Source organism: Polyergus mexicanus, unplaced genomic scaffold, assembly GCF_030449975.1.
Source record: "Polyergus mexicanus isolate NDT 795.1 unplaced genomic scaffold, iyPolMexi1.0 SCAF_16, whole genome shotgun sequence".
Lineage (NCBI taxonomy): Eukaryota > Metazoa > Arthropoda > Insecta > Hymenoptera > Formicidae > Polyergus > Polyergus mexicanus.
In genome coordinates, this window is record NW_027223336.1 from 2,671,617 (window position 1) to 2,684,283 (window position 12,667).

General features: G+C 32.5%; 1 protein-coding gene across 3 annotated transcripts in view; it reads right to left on the bottom strand.

Annotated features, from left to right (window-relative positions):
• The window catches only part of Nolo (no long nerve cord), a 177,484-nt gene that overhangs the window by 26,953 nt on the left and 137,864 nt on the right, over positions 1 to 12,667 (bottom strand). For all 3 annotated transcript variants that reach the window (XM_070309012.1, XM_070309011.1, XM_070309013.1), the window contains exon 5: positions 4,033 to 4,368. In XM_070309012.1, coding sequence (XP_070165113.1) covers positions 4,033 to 4,368 — 336 coding nt within the window. The remainder of the gene's footprint in view (positions 1 to 4,032; positions 4,369 to 12,667) is intronic.

Here is a 12,667-nt window from a genome sequence, read left to right on the forward strand (position 1 = left end):
GGCACTTTTAATAACGCAAAGCCAGTTTGCGTTTACCGGAGTTTGCTTAATGCTTAATTACGTAGACTTCTCTGTTGATTAGATATTGTCCCCGCGACTACGTCGCCGGCATCGCTGTTATGAGAATTCGTTAATTATTCCCCGGCATACCGCGAACGCGCTTCCCCGGCGTTATTGTTAATCCGATTTCTTTCTGGTTGTTTCGCGGTATCACGAGTCTCATTTAATTTAGGATCAAAGAATTAAGATTTTAATGTTACGTCGAGGACGCACATTATATTTTCGCGGCAAGAAAACGTCCAATTTGTATGGAGATAAAAAATTTAGAGAAGAGTAAATGAAATGTTGCGATTTACTTTTATATAGTAGTTCAAATAATTAAAAAGAATTATTCTTAATTCATAAAAATTTAAAATATCTCTAATTTTTTTAGCAATAATAAATAATAAATTTATGAGATATTAATAATAATTATAATACATATTTTAATAATTATATTGTACTCATAAAATATTAATATGTAATAAAATTTATTTCGTGCCTAGTTTTTTATAATACTATATAGTTTATAAAATTTAATATTGCTATTCGTAATAAGATAGCAAATGAGACATGATATCGAAATCTAAATATAAATGTGACGAATTAGTAGTTACGATGAATATAAACAACGATATAATTGAATTTTTATTTAATTAAATACATTAATTAAATAGATAATTTTTTTTTAAACAAAGAGATATATAAGCATTTTAAATATATCCGACTGTACAGTGTAACAGTAATAGTAATGGTAATTACGAGTATTTTCGAGAAAATAATGAGATTTTAATGAAACTTACAAGTATCTTACGAAGATATCAAATCATTAAAAGTTATCAAGAAAGCAAGTTTTTGCGCTTATTAAATAAAACGGACAACATTATTATACAATAACACGCTGGACAATCTTCATTACGCTTCTCGAGAAAATATATGCACGCATATATATTGTACATACGTTATATACATATATGGTATATGCATATGACGTAGATCAAATTAAGTTAATGGACGATGAGATCGGGCTTCTCGACACACCCATGTTAAATATTAGCAGAAGACTGAGTTAGGAGCGCGCTTTGTTAGGTTACATTTTAACAACAAGATGTGAAACACGCTCGCGTCGTGGCGACACCGAGAACCGAATTGCGAACGCGTTTAAGATACTGTTTGATACATATACGCGCTTATGCGTCGACGTCTAGCGCGAAAATCTTCTCCGACAGTTTCCCCACTAATTCCAAATGTTACATCTTCACGAAGTTTCGACAGGAGACGCGGCAATTGCGGTTAAATTCTTAAGTAACGCCTTAAATTTAATCCAGCGCTTAAGACCATCCTCGAAGTAAAATATTTAAGAAGGCTGCTTATCCACTTAATTAATAATTTGTCAAAATTTTCTTAAAATTTTTACTTCTCGAAAGAAAAAAGTTACAAGAATAAAGAGGAGCAATCACGCATATCTATACTTGAGATGCGCATACGTAGAAATGCATATAATATTAGCGTTCCCCGTTTCTACACAACTACAAACTCTTTGATCTCTGATTAATTTGGAGACAATTTTTCACGCTAAATATTATCGATAATTTCATTTAATTTGCATTCACGTTAATACAATTAATTTCAAACATGGCCCACATGTACACATGTAAAGGCTACTCCCATTTATTGTTTCACGTAACATTCCGATTATATTGTTCGATTCACACATGATTCTTGATTAATTAATTGAGTAATTATTCGATCAAAATTACAGATCGGATTATATCGATGTTCAAAACACGTTGGCCAAGCTAATAGCAAATTTAATATGTAAATTCCCAAGGTATTAGGCAAGCTGGAATCCATCGATTTAACAATGCAAACGAGTAGTTAAATGGATTAATAAATTAAAATGCAATTTTTATTCAAACATTATTACTTGCAGTTATTTACATTCCGAATGCATTTCCACATACGTCTAGAATAGATTTGTCGAAATTGTTCGATATTTGCGCATTGAAAGATATGGTATCGTGCGGAAAAACGGAATCAAGAAATACTACTAATCACACAATCGTTCGAGCATCAAATTAAAGCTTTCAGAGAAAAAATAATATTTTCCTTAGCCGAGTTCCTTTAAGCTTTCACTTGATTTATTTTTAAAACTTTTAAAACTTTTATTATTACAAAATTATTATGCTTTTACATTACACTTGTCTGACGTTGGCGAAAATATGCATTTTCTACAACCAACGATGATTAATGCAAAAATTATCCTATATAAAGTAGTGAATCGTAATCACATCGCGGGACCATTTGGCTTAATAACGTCTCATTATTATCTAAATTTTAGTTGAATTAATAGAGTCTAAGTATCGCTGTATTTCCATAATTAACAAAAGACTCTTACGTGTTGATTGACCGACAATTTATAGTGACTGACAAGCGACGCACTGTACCTATCGCTTAATGCCCCTCGTGCCTAACATACTGCCGTCTGCGCGTGACAGATCCATGATTTCCAATAATGCCGCGGTTAAGAATCGATAATTATCCCCTTTACAACAAAATCAAGAGAAGATTAAATCAGATAACCGCTTCCAGTAATAAAATTTTCGCGAGGAGTATTCGATCCTATATTCGTTTGAATTGTAATGTTGCCACCTCAGTTATAATTGAAACGTGAGAATATATATTAATAACAGAGGAAGATAATTTTTCCGACGTAATTTAACGTATCGATTCACATTCTACATTCTAGCATTATCGTCTGCTAAAATGATATACACATTCGTGTATGTAAATATAGCTATTAAACTCTGCTATAGCCACAGGTTAGTATATTTAATTATTTCAAAAAATATAAAAATGATGAGTAATATTAAACTTTATGATTTGCTTTAATTTAAGCTAATTATTTTAATCATATATTAATAATATTTTAGAAGAATACAATATATATCTAATTTATACACTTGGTTAGTATCATAACATACGTGAATCAAGGCCAGGTATAAAATAGCTGATATATATCCTTTCTCACCACAAACACCCCCTCGTGATAGATATTCGAGAGAAATGGAATAAAGAGTCAAGAGCACGGTTGGTTTTCAATTCAAGCATCGGATCAATGACAGATTACAATAAACGCAGAATAATGATGTCACGCTCCCAGCTCAATCTCTACCTGTCTATTCTGAAGTGTCTTTAAAATTGTGATTATTCTGATTTCCGATCACTTTTTTAATTGTTTTTTCTTGTTAATTCCATTAAAATAAAGTCGCGCTCATGCACAATTTTTAATTGACAGATTTATTAAATCTTTAAGCCATTTGTCATATATTCTACTGACGTTCTAATACCCATTGGGAATCTTGCAATTTAAACATATCGTATGACAAGTATAACGTTATCGATTTCTTTTTCCCATAAAATTTATTTTGTTTTAAAAACAACGAGAGAAATTGTTTTAAAAAAATAAGTTAACGAAAAAATATTCTATCTATAGAGAGGAACAATTACCTCTATTATATTTTTGTAAATTAGGTTGCTCATTAATTTTTTATTTAATTTCGGCGCATATCCATATTTATACTTTTGTTACAGAATTTCATAATATAAACAGGTCGTAACAATAGTCAATTATAGACAGTAAACAATAACCAAAATTAATATATTATTCATTTAGTCTACTTTATATTTTTTCAATCTACAATACTTTCTTATTATTAATGATGTCGTATGTGCATTATTATATTTATTCTAGTATAAGCAACATTTTTAAACTAATCATTTCCACATAACTTAAGTAATTAACGCGCATAAATCCAAAATGATTTGAACCATGGATTTTCCAAGTCCAATTTGTTCAGTTTTAAGAAAAATGAAAATTAACGAAGCGTTTGACAAGCGGTATTCGCAAACTTTACCAAACTGCAAAGTGCGCCAAGATCCTTATATTCCTCAATAAAAAGAAGTGCTGATAGATAAGAAGATACCACTCACCATACATTCGCCGCCTATGCACACATCCGTGCTCTCCGCATAACATCTCGTGCCGTCCTCGATCTTATCCGCCAGCTGCACCACTATCGTCTCGTCGTTATCGTATTGAAGACCGTCCGTGGAATCGTGCCCCATCGTCCTCTCGTTCGATGGCACTTCCTGCCGCGACCGCTTTCCAATGCCATCCTCGAAGGTTTGCTCGCCGCGGCAGATCAAAGCGCACGGTCTAGCCGGATCGTAATGGGGGTACCATTTGAGCAGTTGTCCGCTGTATGGCACATTGTTGAAGGCGGCGCATTGTGCCGCGCGAAAATCGCCCGAGGACTTCTCGCACGGCTGAAATCATAGAAACCGGGGAAATCCCTTGTCAGGCGAACTCATTAAACGCTTCTATGACATCGTTATGTTACTGTATAAGCGCCTACGAGAAACCATCGTCGTTACATGCCCTCTTTCTCCCTCCTCCCCTAATGCACTTATTGTTAGATCAAGATTACTCAAACGACCTCAGATTTTACTCTTGAGCCATGAGAATAACTGGATACTTTTACTATCGATTTTTACTAATAACCACAAATACGACGACCATCTTTTGATAATTTTTAATATTAGTCGTGTAAAGTAGTAATTGTATATTAATACATGGAAAAGTATCCTGTTATATACATATATATATATATATATATATATATATATATATATATATATGGGAAATTATAGTGAAATCATATTGCGTGGAAAACGAAGTTTTCCAATTCCACCAGCAGCTAATTATGGGATAAAATCATATTCCATTTATACTTCTCGAACTTGGCTTAAGATAGCGACTTCGAAGTAAAGGATCGACGCCCTAGAGTTACCATCGCAAAAGTGCCCGCTAATTATCGTTATAATTAACGATTCTATAGTTGGACCGCGATATCTCCGGGGCATTTCTATCGACATTTTTGCCTCCGTGAGTTTACTTCACTTTTCACAAAGTTAACGTACAATGTAAGTTTCTCCACGGAGAAACGTTTATTATTATCTCTTCTTCCATCCCCTCCTTATCCCCTCTTACCCATTTTATTTGTCGTGTTGTCTTTTTATTATCCACTATAAAAGAACAAAATTTTTGAAATTTAATTCTACAACATTTTAATATAACGAAATATCACTTTACAACGCGATAATTATATTTTATTATATTTCTATACGAAACTATTATATACGTAAAACAATTGTAACGATATTTTCTCTCTCATCATCATTATCGTTATTATCGATGTGGCGTAACATAATATGATATCTGTTGCTATAGAGCGAAAAATTTTATATTATAAAATGCTGACGTACGATATAACGTAAATGTATTTTACATTAAAAACTTTTCAATTTTCAATTTTATATGACGGATTATCTGTTATATATATTAAGTACTTTGTTAGTACTATGTTTAACGCTTTATATACGAAGAAACTTCAAAATAAGAGCTTCAAAAGAGCTTAAAATTAAAAGATTAGAAAATTAGAGATTTCTTGGTAATAAATTATAATATTTTTTTAAAGATAATGCATGTGTGCAAAGGCACATGTATCCTGTGATAAATGTTTAGCTTCTAATATTGTGCATTATTATAGTCTCACATATATTTTTATTATCCCTAGATAACGTGAATTATATTAGAGAATAAATTAATATCCCTTTTTGAACGAGAGGATTAATTGTGGTCAGTTATGTGCAGGGGGGCAAACCTTTGATATAAACGCGATGTCAAATCGCATTTTGCTATGTGATAATTATTCATAGCGACATACGACGTGTTAGCTCTGTCCGCGATAATTATCAAATTATGTAAAAATTAGATGCGAAATATAAACGTGTCAACCGATCGTGTAACATGGACATTTTCATGTTGCATTCGATTTATATATGCAACAATTTCGACCGAGCGACACGGACGGTGAGGATAATGTAGCTAAACATACGCCGTTACCATTGTTAGGAACAGTGTTTGTTGTAATGAATTTGCCGGCAGCGTAGTAATTAATTAGCCCGGATCGGCCGACCGTAGAGTTCAGTTTCAATTGGGTTGACGCATATTCTGGCAACCTGCTGAGTTTACGTGCATATATTGCAAACGTGTTGTAAGATATCTACTTTAGCATCGAGAATTGTTTTCGTAACAAACAAAGCCACAAAATTTAGTTTGCCTATATTATTTTAAATTGCAAATATCTTTGATATTCGCAGCATCTCAAATTCTTGTAATAATAAAATTATACGATACGGAGACTAATAGTTTCAGGCTACTACACGCTATTGCTATTATTTCTTCTCTCTCTCTCTCTCTCTCTCTCTCTCTCTCTCTCTCTCTCTCTCTCTATTACTGTTTCCTTCAGTGTTGATTACTAGTGATTCGCACGAACATGATAATTTCAACTTACTGGATTAATTTGTCCATATAGATGATTTATAAAATAATTTGCAGCTGTGCAACAATATTACACAATAATTTATAAAGATATTATTCTCGGTATTACTACTAATCCGATAACAAGTTATGCTTATATAAATTTTATTTTTATTATAAAAAAAATTGCTTATATACAGAAATATGATCATTTTTAATGAAATATTACTTTATGTTTTTCAGATTTACACAAATTGCAAATATGTTCCATATTCCATATCATATACTACGATTAAAATTTCATATTAATGATATTTGACGCAAAAGTCTATAAATATTCTATTTGATACTATTAAATACTCCTCGTTATGAATGTTGACATTTCGTTTGCTATGAAATTTATAAGCAATTAGTAAATCAATTAGCGAAATCGGCGACTACATAGTAACGTTAAAATTCATTCATAAATTTAATTGAAAACCATGTGGCATTAAATTCTGTACCAGTAATTTCGACATCAAAACCAAGAGCATCTTTTAAATTTTATTTATTTTTTTGGATGTTAAATAGATAATATCGTATAGGGCGGAAGCAAAACGGAAAGTGTCCTGAATTCTTAATTTTCTATCGAATTATTCATTTGCAAAAGCTTTCCTGATATAGAATAGAGATAACCGGAAGAGAATAAACAGAGCACAGATATATTACATATGCATTATTTATTTATTTACGAGAAATCTAGAAATCTGGATATATTGCACAAATAACATATAATAATACATTTAAATTTCTATTAATAAATTAATTTTAATTAATGATAATTAAACGTTTATCAAAGATTATTCTAAAATACTATGTATATATAGCCTAAGTTATTATATAAATAAACTTTTCCATTCGCAAAACACATTTTCCAAGCAGCATCTTTCCATTTCTTAGAACAAGACGTTACTTAAAATTTATAAAATAATAATAAATAATATAAATTAGTAATACAAGAATTTAAACATATAGTTTTATAATTACGTTATTACAATTAATTACAAATTTGTTTTTGTCAAAATGGTACTATGCACGTATAATAGTAATATTATATTCATACATTCTCTTTATAGATTTAATGTTTCCTCAATTAAAGCACTGCTAATTACTTTGGATGCGAGAAAGTACGCGGATGCAAGATGTATTATGATTTTAAACTCGACAAGGAAGGATTCGTTAGATAATTATAGACGGTTGGCTTGTCAAAATAACATATACTGAAATTGACGCACTTTACGGGTTGCACGAATTGCATGTCGGGCGCAGATTGTATTCTTCGTAGGATCGGCAACAAAGTGAAACCGGAGGAAGAAACTAGGCGAAGCGCCGAAATCTGTTGGGAACCACGGAAACCGCAGTGCAGAGTTCGAGCGTTCCTTAACAAGGAATCTCAACTACTCATTACGCAAAAGCGTTTCTACATCCAACACTCTTGCATCGATAGGGATACCCATGGGGCATTCGCCAGACATTTTAGCCGATTACCAAACCCCCATGCACTCCAGGAACAACGGATAATACCTCTCGTACGACACCGCAGCGGCAACTTACTTTATCCTTATACTGACGATACGAGGATAGACATGGCGAAGGAGAATCTCGCGCGACTAACGTCTCAACTCTAACAATAAGTTCGGGAACATTCGTTCTATCTGGATATATTGATATTTGAATATGACATAAATATGACTAAATAGTTACTGACATCTTAGACTAATTAGTTCTAAGCTATTCCTCCACTTATTAATATTTTTTTTTTTTTTTTTTTTTAAAGATATATTTTATCGCGAAATATCTTGGGAATGAATTATTATAATCCTTGCTATATAGTACTCTTGATATAATTGTCGCGTTTATAGTGGCGATAATATCCTACATGATTCGTAATTATTTTGACATTCTATTAAAACTGTAATATACGATCTTTATTTATTTATATACATTTCCTTAAATAATAAAAAGCAATATATATAAGTATTGTACATTATTGCATGCGCTGCTTGCAATAATACATACACATACCTACACACAGAGATATGTATATAAGTGTCGGAATTAGGAATATATAATTACGTGCAATTATACAAATTTTATTATTCAATTTCTCGTGTTTATAAAATATCAATTTATTGACGCGCCGATAAATTGAACATGGTATTCTGTCTGTTCGCTATGTGGTCAGCGTGTTTAGTAATTCAAATATAGTGTGTTTATATATGAATATTTATTAAATTATATTTTTATTTGATTTTTGTTTCTATGTTTCTCTATCTAGTATGTAAAACTCGCGTGAAACCGCGAACAGGTGCACGTGCTACTATTATTTGTCATATGCGATCGATCGTGTATTGTCGTTGGTATTATGTATAGTCCGGAAAAACCGCAACGAAGGAATATTAAAACAATTCATAAATATTTAATCGAGCCGTTGATTATTTTCAATGGAATTTATTACGTTTAAATATACAAGATAATCGAAATAGTTTTTAATATTCGCGCGTTTATTAGTTTATTCGCGCGCGTGTTTATATCTTTAGTTTATACCTTTTCAATATTCATTGCAAAATAACATTAGGTTTTAACGACTATAACGTAAATGTCACTGTTTAAAATAAATTTAGTATGCGCGATATAAATCGCCGCTGCTTCATATATCGTCTGTTTTCCATTTAGTTTTACGACATTAATAAAATGTATCATATGTATATGAATTATATATTCATATGGTAATTTTTTTTATATTTTATATAATAATATTTCTTTTTATATATTCATATATGAGTTCTTCTTGTATCGAATTATATATCCATATATAATTAGGAAAATTCGTTGTTAATATTAATTTTTCTTTTGGAATGAATAATAGTCTATAAATGTGAAGGGAATACCAGATTGGAATATAAAATTTATAAAAACTGTGTTAATATTTTTTTACTGTCAAATATGCAACCACTATATAAAGTTGTAATATTATATAAATTGTCCCGGGCCTCATTTATTCTTAGTGGAAAATTATTCTAATTTATTTATTAATTTATTATAATCTCAATTATTTTAATTGAAATTCATTTGTCCAATCGCATATTTCGTATACATGCTGCAGTTTTTACTGGATCAGTGCGTCCAATTATTCTGCAGAAGCATATGAAAGTACACATCAATGTTATAATTTATCAATATTGGTAACAAAGATAGTTTTTTCTTAAATAATCTACTTTTAAATAATATTATTCTTATAAATAAATATATGTGATATCTCATTATCGAGAACAGAAGTTACTTTCTTAGTTTTGAAATAAATCTGGATATTTATTAAAAACGCGTAAATCTATCCAAAAGAAACGTTAAACAACGGATTCCACGTTTAATATACCGTTGGCGAATTCGCATCGGTCCATTTTCGATGGGGTTGGACTTTGAAAGAAGCCCATTCGTCTCGTTCCGCTAAAATAGCTCGTTGAATAGCCCCGCATTCCCGTCGTGAAAATAAAGAAAAGAGGCCGCGGGGATGCAATCCCCCCACATACTTATGGTACGCATCGCGAAGCGAGATACACTTTGAAGGAGCGAGCCCATTTTCTTCATTTTTCCGCGAAGTGACATCCCCTTGTGGATGGAATAAAGGAAAACGCAACACGGTACCTTTTTCCACCGTGTCGACAGTTACGATAACACACCGGCCTTTCTCCTCCGGTAAGAATTCCGAGTAAGGACGAGAAAGCACCGGAAGAGGCTCGAGGAGATCGCGAGAGAAATGCTTGCGAAAATAACATTTTGAAACGTGTCCAGAACGCGAAGCTATTCCAAAGCCTAATCCAAGAGGAATAGTATTCCCCGAGGCATAATGTGCACATGTTAAGTGTTACGATTTTTAATTGAAGATACACTTATTTGTGCTAAATATAACAAATTTAAGAAGACGATAGCGAAAGAAAAGTTTCAAATGATATATCTGCTTCGATAAATTATTAAACGCAAATTATTCTTATTATTCCTAGTCCGGGGTGAACCGATATATTTACAGTTATTATTATGTTAACGTAACAAAAAGAAAAGAGCTATATATGCATTTCCGAGAGAAACCGCAGGTATTTTTGCACGATAATTTTTCTACTAACTTCTTCTTACACTTTTTTAAACTATCCACAAAAAAGTGTCACAATGTCATGGATAAGAATTTCCATCTCGCCTACACTTCCGTCAGACAAATGTAAAAAAAAAAAAAAACACACAACACCTCCCCCTCCCCCCCCCCCCCCTCCCAATCAGGTTCGCCACTTTGTAAATCGTTATCCGATTTTTCCCGTTAACCTGGTTTTCCGCGGCACGTTTCACTTTAAGTTCCTTTCCAGTCAACGACACGCCGATCGGATTTGCAGACAAACGCCCCGTGAAATTTTATTTCGCAACGTACCACCATCAGTCGGAGCGTACATTTTGCGTGCGCCAATCGTTATCCCGGCGATGGTCGTGGTGGCATCGAACGAGAGAGAGTGGCTCGATTTCCCAACTCGAGGCACCCTCTCTCGAACGCGGAGCGCTTTGAGAGAAAGAGAAACAGCGGCGGGTGGCTGGCACGTCTCTCGATTATCCGTATTTACGGAAATTCCGTGCACGTTACGCCCGATAACTTTCGTAACGGATTACTCGACGAAAGTTTCACCTGGTGCGCAGGCGGAAACTTACCCCGATAAACTACACCGCGCGAATCGTCAATGCAGTCAAATGGAGCCCGAGGCACAACGACTCTTTAAACAGGAAGCGAGCCGCGCTTGCGGATTCCACTCGCGAGAATCTCTCTACATCTGTCACTATACGAATTTCGCGTTTCTCTCGAAATCAATTTAATTCGATGCACTTAAATTTATAGTTGAATAAATGCGCACGAAAAAAATGCAAAATATACAATATATATATATATATATATATATATATATATATATATTTATATAACTTCTAAAAAATATATAATATTCGTACTGTAGCGCACGACAACATATGATACAACCGATATATTTTCTTTAGAATAAATTCCGCAATAATTTGTTGTTATCGAATTAATTTTTGTATTGCATTTTGCGCAGAAATAATCTCTTTTAAAAGTTTTTAATTCAATTATCAATTCATTGCTCTAGCGAGATATGAAAAACCAATAATATAAATTTAGAACAACTAATAAGTCCGAATTTCCGATTTGTTTACATGTTCTCATTACATCGTCTATTTAAAATTTCAATACGATAGCATACAATGTAATTTCTTTAAAGTATGTATGTATATATTAGATACGTTTAACTGAAACATAGACGGAGATTTTTTTTTTTTTTTTTTTTTTTTTTTTTTTAACGACGATCTTAGTCCATGTTTTAGTTAAACGTAGCATATACATACTGATTTGATGTTAAAACAATATTCAGGATAAGTCACTATCATTTTTGTGACCTGAAAATATTCAACAGAAATTACAGTTGATCAAATAACGAGAAAATAGATGTATTGCAACGTGTAATTTCATCGAATGAGACTCTACTATCAATCAGAATCTAATAGTCCGCCTTTTATGGTTTCAATATTACGTACCAAGGAGTACCTTCGAATGCGATACACTAGAAAATGGAATGTTCTCAAATAATTTAGTCCAAATCGAATCAAACGATTCTCGTATCTAATTATTTATTTCATAACAATCGATATATTATATATCTCGTTTACTATCTTACGGTTTGTCTTCCAATATTATTTTCTAGTAAATAAGCTTTTCGCTTATGAAAGAATTTTATTTCTCTTCGAACAAATTTTAGGCAAAAATTTATGGTATAATTGTATATAAGTGAAACTTTGTTAGCGTATAAATATCTTCAAATACGCTCGCTTAAATTTTAATTAAATTTAATAAAAAAATGTTTGCGATAATCCAAGCGACAGATCTCTCGGACAACTGAAATTGTCGATGTTATCGCATACACGAGAGTTGGCAATTCTTCGAGAACGCTTAGAGATTTCCACACTGTTTTAATCCTCAAGACCTAAATTTCACTTGATCCACCTATTCCTGCGAGTATTCAACTACCGCAATGCAAACACATCCAACTCTATTCTGGATCGCGTTGTAATAGTTTCGCCGAATGTAATCCGATTTTATTCAAGATTCTCCCTCATCTCCCACTCCTGTATGAATCCGTAATCTCGATCAGCGAAAAA